Below are 18,171 nucleotides of genomic sequence, written 5' to 3' on the forward strand. Positions count from 1 at the left end.
AACAACAAGCCAACCAACCGACTGTATGGTGTATGCCTGAGTGCAAAGCACTCACACCTCTGTGTCTAAATTTATTAAAAGTAGTGAAAATTTTCTAAAATAAACCTGCTTCACGGGATTACTGCTGTAGATCAGTCTATGGTATGAGTGGAGTGGTATATATGAAAAAAAAGAAACAAGCATCTTGCACGTACGTCTGTGTAGTCCTGAATGTCAACACACAACCCATACAGAATGAACATACATGTACATGTACAGTATGAGTGTTGCAAGTCCCTAACAATGAAAATTTGAGCGCGCATCCATTAATAGACAAAGGTATGCTTTTGTCCGCCTAAACAGCGTTAAAGCTTAGCCCCTGATTTGCAGGTGCTCCCGGTGCTGTCGCGGGGAGAGGGGTTTTCTGATCGCACGCGCTTCTATGACCGCCTTTCCTGGAACGTTCAGATAAAAAGGTACATGACCATGACTAAAAACAAATGTACTGGCACACACACACTTAATATTGCATGGATGTATATTGTCTAAAATGCACTGATTACTTTAAAAATTAATTAAGTTACAATCATATTATTGGATGCACGTACCACAGTAAACCTGGTACAACCGGGCTCTGCCATACATTAGTTTGCCAACAGTTTCCTAGTCTATCACGTTCCCGTTGTAAGCGCTGGCATTTACGCTTAGTTGTAGAATCTGGGAGTCAGCGAGGACATGATTCCACAGATTGAAGTTAGAAATGTCTCCTCTGAAAGCTTGGGAAGGGTCTAATCCTCCACCTGGAGTATCCTGATCTTGACCAAGGATCCAAACTCCACCAGCTTCAACTGTGTCTCCGACAGCTAAACCAGTACCATTATTGACAAGGAGCCCATCTGTGTACATTTTCCAATCGCCAATGGAATTCTGCCATGTGAAGCAGACTAAGTGCCACATGCGATCCAACACATGGAGGTTCAAGAGACCTGTGCCAGTGGGTTGCATGACGACCTAGTGAGTCAACATTGGAAACTGTAAGGCCAGTAAACTTGCAAGGTAGAGGGCATAATGGTGTAATACTTGTTTTTCTACATTCGGAAATCACTATAAAGTTAAATTATTGTCTAATAATTGTTGTTGTTTTTTTTTATATTCGGACATCACTACAACGCAAGTATGTTGCAATTGCATCGTAAGGAGTGTTTTCAACATAAACCTAAACAATATGTAAATATTTGCCAAAAATATAATATTCATCTATAGACATTTTGTGTGTTCCTTATCTTTCCTTTTAAGCAAGTGAACATACGCTAAATGTTGTCCGATTCCAGTCATCAAACAGTACAAATTCATTATGATGTCGCTGGGTGGCGTAGCTGAACAATGTTTCAGTATGACCGGCGTCTGTTCTCATGCGGACACAAGCCGTCACAGCGGTCAGGGGGGATGTCAGCGTAGTCATGTTGGGTTATTGTCCAGGGAAAGCTCAAAACTTCTCCACAACTCGTGCTTGACTGGCACACTAGAATATAAAATGGATACATTTTGTTCTACTAAAAGCGCTACTTCCAATAGAAAAAAAATAAGCGCCACTCAGAGAAGGTTCTGCCAGGTAACATTTTTTTTTAAATTTTCATATGGTTTATTCTAAGAGCTACAATACGGCCATGCTTTTTTGGCGACGCCTCAGGGGGGAGCCTAATGGTACAGTATTGTGTGCAGTTTGCAAGAATTCTAGGAATTGCACAGGCATTTTTTTCCACAGGAATGGAATGTCTACAGGCATGTCTGGGATTTTGCTGACACACATCTATGCCCACATTCCTACGTAGTGAAATTCCAGGAAACCCTCGGGACATTGTGGAAATTGTACAGATTCACAACTGAGCAGACACATGCTGATTTACATCCCTGTCCACTCCCATGCAACATTATCTAGCTCATATAGCTATAGCTCCCATGATGTTAATGAAGTAAGCAGTAAGTGAGTTTTCTGAATTAGTGTAGAACATCTTCCCCTACGTATCATCGACAGTCTTCAACTCTGCTGCATTTGAACAGGTACTATATCTTTCTCTCTATAATAATTGAGAAGTTTATTGCAAATTCATACCCGGAGGTTAATTGCCAGTTACAAACATAAAAGACCATTGAAGAACAGTATATAAAATAACTAAAATCCACATAATGAAAGGTAGTTGTCTAAAATTATAGCTACGTCTAAGTCTAAAACTATGTCTGAAGGGTTTGACTTCTCTTTTATAACGTTAGAAGACACGTGTAACGTTATATCTGTAAGTCTCCTTTTCAGCATTTCCCCAACATGTTCAGGGTCACAATGTGAGTTATCAGAATGCCACAAAGAGGAGTATCCATTATGATCTAATACCGGTATGTCTTTAACACGTTGCAATTAAGTTTGTCTACGGGTATTTGTAGGCTTTGCTGTAAGAGAGAGCATCCGTTTGAAGGGAGTGTGAGGTTGTGTCCATTTGGACCAAGCATAACCAGAATTTAACTACTAGTATATCTATATACAAATATCTGTATCTAAAGGAAGTCTACCTAATTCTGCTCTACAGGCGACATTGCTTACTATTTCTAAATACACCAAGAACATTTTTACAGAATTGGTTGTGTACATTTTCGATAGGTGAGGTCTCATATGTAGTTTAATATAATATTTCTTGTGGACATCAGATATTGACGTTCAACTTGATAGGTTGTTAACGTTAGGTAAGCATAACCAAATCCTTCGACTAGATCAATTTTGTTATAGGACAATTATTCCCCGGGTAATCATTATCAATGGCAGATTATTTCCTGTACATTTAATAGTCCTTTATAACAGACTTACGTTTCACCTAAAATTAAAATCACACAAATCTATCACAGTTCCAACAACAGAGGAAGATTTTTACTTTTTACGATCGACACAGGTGTCCTATAGGGCTCTTTTTATTCATAAGTACATTGGATGTTGTATTACCTTCTAAGGATTGCCAGGCCGTAAGAAGCACGTGGAAGGTCCCCATTTGGACAACCACACAGAACTGAAAACTAGCCCTTGTAGTGGTGAAACAGACCGCCGTGTTTCCCTGATGGGGTCGGAAAACACCTCTAAACTGACCCGCTGAGACTGGTTACCAGGCTTGTAAACTCTGAACTCAGGCCGCGAATCTGTACCTCCCTGTGATGACTGCCTCAAACCAAGCCAAAGTGATCTCTCCTTCCAGCCCCACAATCAGTCTGCTTTCCTCACATACCTACAATCATACCCACATTCCTTTCCCACATGCCTTTCAAGTGTATGTCCTACATTCTGGACCACTTTCCTACAAAGTGAAATTCCAGGAAACCCTTGCGACATTGTGGAAATTGAACAGATTCACAACTGAGCAGACACATGCTGATTCACATTCCTGTTCATGCCCCGGCCCCGGAGGCTAATTGCCAGTTACAAACATAAAAGAAGAGCAGTATATAAAATAACTAAAATCTACAAATGAAAGGTATTTGTCTAAAATTATAGCTATGTCTAAAACTATGTCTGAAGGGTTTGACTTCTCTCTTGTAAACTGAAGAAGACATGTGTATATCTGTAAGTCAGAGTCCTTCTCAGCATTTCCCCCAACATGTTCAGGGTCACAATGTTGATTCGGAATGCCACAAAGAGGAGTATCCATTGTGATCTAAAACCGGTATGTCTTTAACACGTTGCAATAAAGTTACATGTAGTCTACGGGTATTTGTTGGAAGGCTTTGCTGTAAGAGGAGAGCATCCATTTGAAGGGAGTGTGAGGTTGTGCCCATTTGGACCAAGCATCTACCTAATTCTGCTCTACAGGCGACATTGCTACTATTTCTAAATAGATATAATAAGAATTCTAGGAATTGTATAGGCATTTTTGTCCACAGGCATGCGGAATGTCCACAGGCATGCGGAATGTCCACAGGCATTTCTCTGACCCACATCTATGCCCACATACCTGGAACCCTGAAGACCTGTCTGCCCCAGATGGTCCAACTTTCTGTGACCCCGGAGCTCGTTCACTATGCGCTCAGGGGAGGAGTGTACTGTATCTGTCTAGACTTAACCAAAGTCCAAGTACCAAGTCTTCCTCAAAATCATGAAATGATGGCAGTGCCATGCAGACAATAACCCTAACAGCAACCACCGTCGCCATGGCAATGTATGTTTTCATTGCCAGTCTTGTTGTGTATAAGACCAACATCAAATGATATCTATTTCCATTTTAGCCATTATCCATTGCCAAGTACCATTAAGAAGAACTTAGGCAATAATTATATCGCATCCTAACGAAGCCATTTTCAATTTCCAGATCTAGCAATGTTTGAATACTACAAGATAATGTTATGGGGAGCATGAAGTTGTTGGCAATTTGTATAGGCTGTACGCCTTAATTAAAAGCGCGCCTTAAAAACGACAGATTATGGACGACGGCAAACACACCACGTCCCTTAAAGCGACGGTCACAACCCGCCGTGCGTGCTTTTTGTCCGTACATTGTTTGGGAGGCTACGTCTGCTGCGTTTTTTCTGAAAACGTAGGGAAGGAGTGGCATCCACGCACGTCACTCGCACGGTTTCGCAAGGTGTAAGAGTGTGGTCTGCACGCCACGTCAGGCCGTGAGTGGTTGCGTGCATCGTACGTTGAGCAAGTGGTACGTGAGTTGTACGTGCATACAACGTACGATCTCTGTGCGATTGCAACTTTACCGTAAGGAGGCGGTACTCACACGTGCTTCTTCCGTACGGCACGCACAGGGCACCCGCGTCGCACGCACGGGTGGTGAATCCGTAAACCGCACGCAGAAAAAGTTTTACACGCACTTAAAGTTCTACGGCGTGTCCGCGTGCTCCCAAATCCGTAGGATTCCGTACGGAGGCAGTACTCACCACACACGGATGCCCTGCGTTTGCCCACGTTTTTGCACGTAGACAGCACGCAGAAGCTCGTACGGCGGGTTGTGACCGTGAAACCTTGTAGGACTTTTTGAAGAAAAGTTTGTGGAAACAATTTGCTACGCCTTCGTCTGGCTAAAATATGCGATGTAAACTATGTACCGTCATTGATTTTAACTTTTAAGCTCTAAAGCTAATTTTGTGATTCCCTACGGCCTTCGCTTGCCTTCGTTTTTGCCAAATGATATAGTCAAACATATTTCTAGATGCCTAAAGTTAAACAATTTTTTTATTAGCTATCGTTACGGAATGCTCATAGCTTAGGGAAATAAAAGGCTCGGTGACATGTAAAATAGTTCTTTATCGTTTAGAAACGTTAACAAGATCATCGATTGTTTAGTATGGCCGGAATAACTGTAACAGCACTGTCTGCAGTAAATCCTACTGAAATTATATAATTAATTTGTGGGATGGATGCTAGTGCACGTCACATAACATGCATAGCAACCTTCCTTGTTGATAAGACCATCCCTGACAACCTTCCTCAATTCACTTGATAAGTACACCGTTCGTTTTTTATGACTGTGATAGCTATTCCCATTTCAAATTCTGACTTTCTCCTTTAAACAGTCAAACAATGAATCGCTAACAAGCTTCTTGTCAAAAGCATGGAGCCTGAAGATAATTTTTTCTGTTTTCTGTTTGATTGACTGTTGCTTACAGTCCGCATGACAATAACATATACAGCAGTCATAAAGGGGCATATGTGTAGCAACAGTTAAGACCCAATTGAGTGAATGTTTATCCGTCACACGCAAACGTTTTGAAAATAGGCTTTAGACATGTTAAAAGATATAGTATATGAAAATACATTGTATTTATATTAAGTGAAAACACGAAACTAATTGTTTGGAGCCAGCTAGGAGTATGTCATGGACTGTTAGTATAAGCTGTGTTTCTGGGGATCGTTTGCCTCTGAATCCATGCTGGTAATCCGTCAATGTATTGTAGCTTGTGCTTCATGATTTGGCAATGGATTATATGTTTAAGAAGGTTGTTAGTCAGTGAAACAGGTCTGTAGTTGCTGGGGATAGCTCTATCTCACTGTTGTATAATGCCGTGCAAGGTAAATATAAATAAGAATGAATATGACAAATATTCCTGCAAAGCTCAAATGGGACTAATCCCTATCCTTTGGAGCTAAATGAGTAAATATGTCTCTGCTATTCTTTTTTTGTCAGTACTTCGTGCATTTGTACTATTAGAAACTCATGTATTATTAACGTCCAAGTTAACAAGGCTTGCTGTAAGTCCTAATAAACAAAAAAGGTTACTATGGATTAATATTTTTAAAGGTTTCATTAATGACCTAAAAAGCTTTGAAAGCCCTCGTCAACAAGTAAGGTTGCTATGGAAAGCCTAATAAACAAGGAGGGTTACTATGGAATCTCTAGTCAATAAGAAAGTTCCCTATAGCCATATGGGCCATAGAAACATCAACCTATTGTGTGTGTTAAGCCGAAGAGTGGATATACCATCTATAAAAATTTAAAAGGCAGGTCAATAAGGAAGGTTGCTATGGGGGGGGGGTGTCAACAAGGAAGGTTGCTATGTCATTTGACGTCATATTTACACAAGTAACCTTACCACGATGAATAATGTCAAGGTTATCAAATGAAGACATTACCGAGATTTACAACTATAGCATGTCCTGTAATTGACCTGTCCCAACCAACCTGGTAGGACTTTTTGAAAAAAATGTGGAAACGATTTGCTACGCCTTCGCTTGACTAAAATATGCGATGTACACTATGTACCGTCCATAATTTTAATTTTTAAGTCCTGCGGTGCACAACAATTGTTGTTCTGCACATACGGTACCATCTATATAACACTCTGTATAGGTACAATTGGGAGGTATTTCTCGTGCAACGCATCACACCGCAGCAAAACGCAACGAATGCAGAAGTAACTATGCCACTGCAGGGCAAAAAACGTTGGGGGGTCTATGATCTAATTAAGGCATGAAATTATTGAAAAATATTGGGCCAGGAATGGCAGCAGGACAAGGGTTAAGCTTAAAAGCTAATTTTGTGATTCCCCACGACCCATACACATTCGCTTACATTGGCTTTTGCCAAATGAATTAATCAAACACATTTCTTGATGCCTGATATTAAACAATCATTTATGAGCTATCGTTACGGTATACCCATAGGTTATAAAAAGAAAAGGCGCGGTGACATGTAAAATAGTTCTTTTTCGGTTAGAAATGTTAACAAGATCATCAATAGTTTAGTGTGGCCGGAATAAGGCCACATCGACTTAATTTTATGGATGACATCCTCGAAGACCCCCAAACTTGTGCGCGGGGGCGAATGAAAAAAATTCAGGCCAAAAATAAAAATGCTCCTAAACCACAGGAATACAAAGCTGGTATTGTAAATTTGCGGCAGTACATAGCGACGTACACGACAAGCCGGCACATTCCGGAATTAGCCGATTCGTAAATTCCGCAAAAGTTGAATTTACGAATCGGCACTTTATGTATGTACTGAGTTCTTGAGTCGTGGGGTTTCGGTAGCCTGGGTGCCACCCTCCACGTTACCACCGGCTCCGTATAATCCCTGACTACCATGGCTACCCAGGCCCAGAGCCAGGCAGAGCCTGGAGGACGTGATCTTTTTTTAGAACAGCCGAAAATCAAAGCGCGCGTTGATGTCATCCATAAGATTAAATCGGTGTGGCCTAACTATAACAGCACTGTCTGCAGTAAATCCTACTGACATTATATTTGCGGGGTGGCTGCTTGTGCACGTCACATAACATGCATAGCAACCTTCCTTGTTGATAGGACCAACCCTGCCAACCTTCCTCAATTCACTTCATAAGTACGCCGTTTTTTATGACTGTGATAGCTATTCCTGTTTCAAATTCTGACTTTCTCCTTTAATACAGTCAAACAATGAATCGCTCACAGGCTTTTTGTCAGAAGCATGGTGGCTGTAGATAATTTTTTTCTGTTTTCTGTTTGATTGACTGTTGCTTACAGTCCGTATGGCAATAACATATACAGCAGTCATAAAGGGACATATGTGTAGCAACAGTAAAGCCTAAATTGAGTGAATGTTTCTATCCGTCACACGCAAACGTTTTGAAAATAGGCTTTAGACATGTTTAAAGATATAGTATATGTATATACATTGTATTTATATTAGGTGAAAACACGGCACTACTTGTTTTTGCAAGAAGCAATGTTTTCTGTGCCCCATTTTTTCTTAATAGACAGCTCTAGTCAACTTTGAAAGACCTAGTAAACAAGAGTCATTGCCCAATCATGGACCATAGAAACCAAATGACGGGTATACTGACTACACAAATACAGAAGGAAGGCCTGGTCAACACGGAAAGTTGCTATGGATAATTACCACGATGAATAATGTTATTAAATGGGGACGTGTCCTTAAAAGAGTTTGCAGACATTGTCTTTAAAGATCACAGGTAGGTCATATAGGCAATCGAACTGTTCTAAAATCGTTTTTGTTTTCATTCTGTGGTAAACATTTCTGTCTGGTGTCTCTGCTGGTAATGTCACCTCTAGAAGGAGAGAGCAAGTTCCTGAATGTAGGACTGCGAAGTTTTGACTGAGAGTTCAAGTCGGCGCAGAGCTGGCGATGTTAGTGAGAGTTCTTGCAGAGCTGAGTTATAGGTTGTGTAAGACCCACCTAGGATTATCTTGCATGTCGTTTTCTGGACCCTCTCAATCGTCTCGGATTCTACAAAAGTCATTCTGGACTGCCATGCTAGGAAGGCGTATTTTAGTACTGGGCGAACAAAATCGATGTATACAAGATTATAAGAGTTCAGTACTTGCTTACAGGGTCTTAGCATTGCCCCGGTTACCAACAGTTTCTCGCGTGGGACTCAAGCCGAGAGTTACAAGCCCTAATTCTACAAATCCGAAGACTATACTGGTTTACCTGACTGCATGTAGGCACCACAAATACAAGCCATGTTTCAAAGGCAAAACTGCCAAAGATACAGGTACATGACAATTTGACAAAACAGCGACATCATATAGCAATTATATACAAGCTTGATAGGGTTGATCTGAGAGTTGAACTTAAATGAATAATATTAATTTTTTTCAAACTAAACATTCCAGGTGGAATTTTCTAGATTATGAGGCTTTGTAAGAAGTATTTGGGTCAATCTGTATGGCGTGATTCAGTTTCTTTGAAAGTTATCATAGAAAAATATGTGAATCATTTGAATCAATCTGTTCCTTTTTTGTTTCTAGCTAGTCAGTTTACAGAAGTTAATGCTTAATGTTACAGATTTTAGGGGGTCAATTTACCATGATTCTAACTGTTAAAAATGTCACTTTGGAAGTACCTCTATGTTACCCTTGACCTGAGTAAGAAAACAAGTGGGTTTACAGGAATTAGAAAATTCAGGTAAATAGAGAAACAACAGGTGATAACCTAGTCCGCTGGGGGAAAGTACTCTCACCGAAGTGCCCACTCTGCAAGGGACGGCAGACTTTGCGTCACGTCCTTAACATGTGCCCGGTAGCACTCAAGGACAGGTATACCTGGCGACACAACAGTGTCCTCATGGAACTAGTCAGCACCCTCAAGCTATGGTATGCAGAGTCTAACCCAGAGGTCACAATCAGGTGTGACCTGAACCCAGACTACTTGGAAGGAGGCACACACACTACAATCCCTCCAGACATACTGCCGACTTCGCTGGTACCTGATATCACACTTCAGGATCCTGTACAACGGAAGCTGACCTTGATCGAACTTACCGTTCCGTATGAACAGAATGCACAGCACGCTGAGGACAGACATCTTAAAAGTAGACTGGGAAAGTGCGCACTTTGTGCATCTTATGCCATATACTGCGCTAGAAACACACAGCGTTGGGAAAGTACCTCAGGGCTATTCTCTTGTAAAAGATAAATTTGATGCAACAGGCTTGATTCTTTTCTTTTAATCGTTAAGATCTATAAAACATTTTTGTAAGTATACGTATAAATGAAATGTATGTGTAGAAAACAATTTTAATCGAAAAGTTTAATGTCCGATGCACACAGTTACTTGTTACATTTTACTTACCTTGCGCCCTCCTCTTAATTATAATGAGATAAAGGGCTGGCCTAGGTGTACTTCAACGAGTCATCTTGTATATATTTGTATATTGAAATAAAGATGATTTTAACCCCCCTAAAGAGCAACTAAGACAATGGCCGGATCAAATTATATTTCCAATTCCAAAACAGTAAGTTATGTACATTGAGTGGCCGGCAGTAATATTTTACAACGACACATGTCGTGCGGTAGCGTCCAGACTTAAATATCAAAAACATGTATGATATGTTGGTAGTTTATGGGTGGAACACAAAGTGTACAGGCGTGCATGTGGCAGCAGGTAGCAGCACGTGTGTTTATTAGAAAGATAACCAGTTACTATAAATTTTATTATCCACATCGATAAAGGCAAACGCAGTGTGATCAATTAATATACGTTAATATAATACAGCCGCGGAAAATTACGATTGTATGAAAAAATATCTAAACACAAACTGCAACTCCTCGAGAAACCAAGCACATCTTTGTACACTTGTATATATATAATTGATTTACCAAGAGACATGAATAACAAAGGGATAATCAGTAGCAGACTATAAAACCCTTTTGCCGTGTTTCACGGTGAATGTAATATATTCTCAATACTGAATTTTTACATCAAAGAAGCTCTGTTCAATTTCCATCCCTCTGCTTCCCCCTTTCTTCTTCTCTTCCCAACTCCTCCCTCGTTTCCCTTTTCCTGCCCCCTCCCTCTCTCTCCCTCATCTCTTTCCCTCTGCCCTTCTCTCCATCTTCCACTCTCAATCTCTCCCCATCCCCCCTCTCTTATTCTCTCTTCCCTTCCCTCCCTCTCCTTTGAGGCAGCGACCTCATTTATGGCGGAGACCTCATCGTTGAAGAAATTTATTTCTTACGTATACCTTATTGCATTTAAACTAGGTTCTAACACGAGAAACCATGTTCCGAATTTTAAAGTCACACACAAACTTCGTTTTGGACTTTCGTTGAACGGTCCGTTAAACAGACCCATAAACTACCGTCAGTCTGTATCCTCCAACATCTCCCGACCAGATGATGATGAACATTAAGTAGTCTGCATGTCCGTTTGGTAACATTGAATGATAATAACAGGTACCTTAAACCACCAAACCGTGTATCTAAATTCACGATAAAACATCTCAGATGTCTTACCTGCCGTGAAGACGGTGAGAAGTATCACCACCAGAGCTGGAGCAAGCTTCATGGTGAAGGTATTTCCCAACCCTTGGTAGTTTGGAAGGGGAATGAAAAAAATTGCAGTGCTTTAACAAAAAAATAAGATGTCTAGGCCTGTTGTCCTTCACCGCTAATCTGGCCAGGAGGACATTTGAACAAGAGAAAATTGTCAGCAGGTTTTGTTCAAACAGCCTGTCAGTAAAAGTTGTTTACGAGGGACTCATCTCTCCGCGTTGGGTAAGTTTACAACTCTTATGCAATTTCATTGTACCAATAAAAAATAAGAAACACCGTTGCATTGAATTTAGCTGCCGTCAACAAAGTTCATCAAAATATGCTCATGCATTAGGTGAAACATAATTAACACACCCTATGTCTTTGTGTCCTTTTATCAAACAGGTCCACAGCTTGATGTATGCAGTATTAAATGTACGTGATGTCCCGCGATTTAACTCAGACTTTCAATAGATTACCTCATAACTTACCACTATGCTAATACTCATGTCATTTTAATGTCATTTGGAATGACTCAGGCTCTTTCACCTGTAACAGCCACCGCCATGCACGGCAAATATTTATAAACTCCTTTCACCTGCGGCGATAACAAGAACACGGTTAGCTGCGCAGTCGAAGGTTGGAAAACAAATAATGTCAAGGACGACTTCATTGTGTCCCTTGGCGTATTTCAGCCGAGTATGTACAGTATCCTTCGTAAACGGTTGTCATCAATTATTCCAAACCAACATGAGTTCCCTTACCAAGTCGAAGTTAATTCTATTCTGTTTAATATCTGTTACAGGTGATTCTATTAAAATAGTAAAATGGGTCAGTAAACGTTAACATATTTGCCATTTTTTAAATTAATTTTATAAATGGTTAATTTTCACTTGCGAGAAATGCATTTTAACGCATTAGGGTATACCTAAGAAATGCTTTGTATATTATTTTCTCGTTACGTGTAAATGGTATCATTATGAAGTACTGTATCAAATTGTAACATTTTCTAAAACTGCCAAAATGAATTAGCAGCTGTCTGCAAGAACTTAAGATTTGAGAGGAATTTTCCATTAAGCTAACTCTTTACCGTGAAAAGAAAAACTTACAAATAAACACTTTAGATAAGAAGTCTATCCCGATTTTATGGTGCAAACACAGTTTATCAAAATCACCTTTGCATTGAATATTGCAATCGTCAACACAATTGATTAAATCGGCCCGATATAAAAGAGGCCCGCATATTACACAAACCGTATGGAGGAGGCTAGTTTTATTGAACAGGTTTACAGGCCAAATGTATGCCGAGTATAAAATGTACGTAGTAGGCCTTTGACACCAACATAAATCATAACTCTGACTTAAAAACAGAGTAATAAATAACCCTCTATTCTTCTAATAACCTCTACAAAGAGTCAGGGTTTATCACCTGTAACAGTCGCTGCCTTACACGGCTAATATTTGTTGAGTGAACTCCTTTCACCTGTGGCGATAACAACACTCTGGTTAGCAGCGTCGTGGATGGTTAGGGGAACTATTTTTGACAAGGAAGACCTCCTTGTGACTCTAGCTTATTTCAGCTGAGTAGACGGTGTTCTTCATAAATGGTTTGGTCCCAGCATTCGCGAACGACTACCATGGAGTTGAAGTCGATTCTATCAAATATGATATTTGTTACAGGTGAGTCCATCAAATTGTTATTGTATACAATAAGTGAATGGGTATCCAGGTTAAATGGGCCATGGAGGGTCGACAAATTTCTCCTGTAGCTTTATGTTACGGAATTATTTGCATGTAAAAGTAGCTAGTCATATCACATCCAGAACCGTGCATATCTAGTTCTGGGTCTGAATTGATTAAAAGTGGAGAATCTTAACCATAGATACAGCCATAAACAATTATTCCTCATTGTAGATTTTCCAGCAGCTTGAATAGTGAATTGTGTCCCAACAACCATTATTAAACATTAGCCTGGAGTCCAGCCTTGTTAGCTTTGGTCCGCTCCTCAAGATCTTGAGCAGCGTACCAAAGGTAACAAGGCTGGACTTCAGGCTACATAAACATCCCAGACTGTGTATAGCAATTGAAATAATGGCAAGGACAGTTCAGCATAGTACCAATTGACCCTTTTTAACAGATTCAGATACTATATTTTTCTACTGATTTTCAAATAGCATACCCCAAACATGCAATATGACCCAAATAATCGTATTTAAGTCACATAATCGTGATTTTTTTCATTTAATCTTTACCATTAAACAAACCTTTAAAACACTTTAGAACTCCATTATAATTGGATTTAGTAATCGTTAACACAATTAATAAAATCGGCCCGATAAAAAGGTCTATAGTATACACAAACCGTACTGAGGAGTCAGGCCTTTTTGCGGCCTTTTATTAAACGGGTTTACCGTCCAGTATTTGTCGACTAATACATGCACGTGGTAAGACTTCAATACTGACATATATCATTATTTTGACTTAATAACAGAGTTATAAATAACCTTCTGTCCTCTTTATTACCTCTACATAGACTCGGGGGGTCTATAACACTTAACAGAGCCGCCGCCATACACGGCAAATATTTGTTGAGTAAAGCCCTTTCATCTGCGACGATAACAACACTCTGGTTAGCTGCGTCGTGGATGGTTAGGGGAACTATTTTTGACAAGGAAGACTTCCTTGTGACTCCTGGCGTATTTCAGCTGAGTAGACGGTGTTCTTCATAAATGGTTTGGTCTCAGCATTCGCGAACGACTACCATGGAGTCAAAGTCGATTCTATCAAATATGATATTTGTTACAGGTGAGTCCACCAAATTGTTATTGTATACAATAAGTGAATGGGTATCCAGGGTAAAATGGGCCATGGAGGGTCGACAAATTTCTCCTGTAGCTTTATGTTACGGCAATATTTGCATGCAAAAGTAGCTAGTCATATCACATCCAGAACCGTGCATATCTAGTTCTGTGTCTGAATTGGTTAAAAGTAAAGAATCTTAACCATAGATACAGTCATAAACAATATTCCTCACTGTAGTTTTTCCAGCAGCTTGACGAGTGAATTGTCCCAACAACCATATAAACATTAGCCTGAAATCTAGCCTGTTAGCTTTGGTCCGCTCCTCAAGATCTTGAGCAGCGTACCAAAGCTAACAAGGCTGGACTCCAGGCTACATTAACATCCCAGACAGTGTTACAATTGAAATAATGGCAAGGGCAGTTCAGCATAGTACCAATCGACCCTTTTTAACAGATTCAGGTATTTTTTTCTACTGGTTTTCAAAGTAACATACCCCAAACATGCAATATGACCCAAATAATCTTATTTCTGTATCTATCAGTATAGCCGGTATAACCAACCTTCGGTGTAACACACCAGCTTCGTACACCGAACGACTTGTTACACTCAATCTTTGCACATTTATTTTGCAGGAGTTGTTTAAAGCTTTCTAGTGATCAATGATGCCCCAACTGTGCTTGGTGGCAGCGAGTTCCAGTTTACGATAGTTCTGGGAAAATACGACTTTTTGAACACCTCAATTCTTGGTTGAAAACTCTGATATTTGAAGGCACGAAGGTTTCTTGTTCTTTGCTGAGCGGATATTTAGTGGTTGGTACGTCCACCAGTTTATTAGTCATTTTGTACATCATGCAAATACAAATAATACAAATACAAAATTTGTATTTAAGTCAAATAATCAAGAAATTAATATTAGCTATAACTTTCGAGTACTAAAGAACGAACCTTGTGTTCAAATCAACAACCTTCAAAACTATCCTCTCAAAAGTGTCAAAGTATATAACAAGATAGACATGTTTTCCGGTGTGATAAGACTAACGATTAGGGATAAGATGCAAGGTACCAGTGCAAGGTACCAGTAGATGAGAGTTGTGCATACATTTTTTTCTGGTATTTAAAGAAACCTAAGTCGTACTAGTAAATGACCTGGATACAACATAACGATGATGTAATCATATTTTGTTATTTCTTGTTTTAGTGGTAATATCGGAGGCCTTCGGAGCCGACCCCTGTACGGACTACCAGGAGTTAAACCAGGCCAGACGGAGTTCAGCAGCCGAGGTGGCGGCCGGACACTCTCTCCTGTGTGACAACACGTTATCAGCAGGCTGGTACCGGTTTATCAGTTATGTCGGCGGGGAGATCCCTACAACCTGTGTGGAGCCGTACCACTGTGGAACCCAGGTTCCTATATGGATGGACGGAACCCTACCGACAGACAGTACTGTAGTCAACAGAACGGTTTGTACTAACTACGGTGTACCGGGGGACTGTTGTACTTCCTTATGGAACATACAGGTCAAACGTTGTGTGGATACACAGGGGGTTTTCTACGTCTACGACTTGGTACCGACATTTGGCTGTTCACAGGCCTACTGTGCAGGTAAGGTTATTCCAATATGTCACATATATTGTATTCTTAAGCCACTGAAAATCCTCTCGTGTAACGAAAAAAATTCTCAATACGTACACAGATATCTACATTGATGTAAGTACTTTGTAAACGGCTTTGTACATTGTATATTTCAAGTTACGTGATAATAGTTCTATTTAGCCACTAAACATCCTGTCGTGTAACAGAAAAAGAAATTCTCAATACGTACACAGGTAAGTACTTTGTAAACGACTTTAAACATTATATATTTCTAGCAAGGCCACAACAAGTATATTTTATGAATGACATTAGCGCGCATTAATTTTTGCCTGATTTTGTAAAAAAAAAAAAAACAATAAATTATGTTTGTCTCAAACGGTGGACATGCCGGACGAAATGTTGTAAATGACTATCAGAGTCCGTCAGCGATTCAGCAAACTTGCTCGTGTTTGATGGCAAATGCTGACAGGGACATTCGAAGGTGTTTTATTATGGCATAAAATCGTGGCATAAAATTTTACTCGTTGTCTCCCAACATGTAACAGTATATTATTCAGTCAGCAGAACTAGCCCTTAGTAATAATCTTCATACAGCTACTAGTAAACAAATACTTCAATACTTTTCCAAGCATCTTTATTAGTTCATTGACTCATAATATGAAGTTAATGTCCAATAAAAACATTGCAATCTTTTTTTAGGAACACTTCCTTTATGCCCAGAGGGAGAAGTGTATGACCAGTACAACAACATTTGTCTGGGTAAGTAGTGCATTCCTTCTATTATTGGGATGGGTAACAACTTTTTACAATTTTTGGTTAAGAGACGCCAAATTACAGCATATTTATGCACATTTTATGTTGTGTTTCCTCGGGTATTGTATTCCGCATTACCTACAGTCCCAGCCTTTCTTTGGGTCGGATAGCCATCTAGCCTTCGGGTGATACGGAATACACAGTTTGAATTCTTTGTGTTATGCCTAATAACCTTCCTGTGAAATATCCGGTGTGATTTGAAAGTTCTGGGTTCTACTGTTTTACGGTTGCGTTTCGCACCTCCTTTATCTCACCTTTAAATATTGCACGTTTCATTGTGTTACCACAGTAGTTTTAATGGTAAACTAATTAGAATGTACTGAGAACTTGTATAAACAATGCCATGAAATCTATGCCCTGCGATCTTAAATAAATTTACAGTAGGTTGTATGGATACTGTGTAAAGAGCACGACTGTGTTTATCTATAGGTTAATCAGTGACAGAATGGCTCTCACTACATGAGATCTAACATGCCGTTAAAATCTAATAGTACACGTGCATGATCCCTTATACTGACTGGGTATTTTTTGTATGGCACAGCTTGAAAAAAGGTTGTTCTTTTCTACTTTTTATTTACTCTATAATGTTGGTGCTTAGCGTCAAAATAGTGGCTACTTCATTATGAAAAACGACATGATACTGGTCTGTGTTGAAAGGTACTTGCCAGTTAATTTGTGTGTCGAGTTACCATGTGTGGTGTCAGTGGCGTAACGGTTAGAGCCGGGTTTAATACTCACTATGCGTCGACGCTGCGCTCTTGGGAGAGGCACTTTACACGACCGTCCCTTCCCTGACGGTGGTGTGACGCCCACCGAGTCTCTAAGGTTAATGTCTAAATGTTTCAAAACACACTACTAATTTAGTGCGCCAATGTCTAAATGTCTGCCAAAACACACTGCGAATTTAGTGCGCCAATGTACCAACATTTGCACTTTTGTCACCAAGAGCTGTATTTTTTGCCACCTAAGAAGATCTCATCGCAGTTCTCTACATTTTCCCTGATACAAAAACTAGGTGGCATATCGGCATTTCTGCCAAATCTCAGTATTATTTATCCCCTAGTTATTGTCAACGTCAAACCTTGCTACCGGTATGTATTTCTACAGAAACCAGACATCCAGTGCCCTGTGACTTTGAGTCTATAGGAACATGTGAGTGGCACCAACAGACGACTGACGACTTTGACTGGGCAAAACAAACAGCCGGAAATGGAAACCATCTGCCAACAGGTGAATAATATTTAAAGAATTACGCATAGTATAAACATATTGATCAAGAATCGTTCCCGAAAAATTATAAGCGACGATATATTTATACTTTGTGCTTCCTATCCAATGCTCAAAAATCCATGTAAATAAAATGAAATATTTATACAATAAAATATAAGATAAAAGGCATGCGTTAGTACGAAAATATTTTTTCATAAACAAGCATTGCCGGATTAATATTTTTTTTATTCCATTAAATGCTGAGCTTTGTTTAATTCCTATTTTTCAAGATCTCTGTTATTATGTACAGATGGAGGACGTTACCTTTATGTTGGTAATGAAGACGGTCAGCAACCTTTAGACACAGCCAGAATCATCGGTCCTGTCATTGTCCCGTCTGTGGTTCAGCCGTGTAATGTAAGTGTTCGTCTTAGTCCTGTACATTATGCTACAGGGTTGATTGTATAAAGTTAAAAGGATTAAAAAGTCTAAAATGTATGACAAGTAAGAATGATTTAAAATACCCTTTTTTCTAGCTGCTTT

At 39.7% G+C, this 18,171-nt stretch overlaps 2 protein-coding genes across 9 annotated transcripts in view; one reads left to right on the plus strand and one right to left on the minus strand.

The window, feature by feature from the left end:
* LOC109461806 (von Willebrand factor D and EGF domain-containing protein-like) overlaps nt 1-11,333 on the minus strand; it is a 42,484-nt gene extending 31,151 nt beyond the window's left edge. For 2 of the 3 annotated variants that reach the window (XM_019758245.1, XM_019758244.1), the window contains exon 1: nt 11,193-11,333. In XM_019758245.1, coding sequence (XP_019613804.1) covers nt 11,193-11,244 — 52 coding nt within the window. In that variant the 5' untranslated portion in view covers nt 11,245-11,333. Of the gene's footprint in view, nt 1-587; nt 692-11,192 lie in introns of those variants that run through there. The other variant, XM_019758246.1, reaches the window with a different exon arrangement.
* LOC109461807 (MAM and LDL-receptor class A domain-containing protein 1-like) overlaps nt 1-18,171 on the plus strand; it is a 101,292-nt gene that overhangs the window by 74,595 nt on the left and 8,526 nt on the right. The gene's annotated exons all lie outside the window — the stretch shown is intronic.

Source organism: Branchiostoma belcheri, unplaced genomic scaffold (assembly GCF_001625305.1).
Source record: "Branchiostoma belcheri isolate BF01 breed outbred unplaced genomic scaffold, Haploidv18h27 scaffold96, whole genome shotgun sequence".
Taxonomy (NCBI): domain Eukaryota; kingdom Metazoa; phylum Chordata; class Leptocardii; order Amphioxiformes; family Branchiostomatidae; genus Branchiostoma; species Branchiostoma belcheri.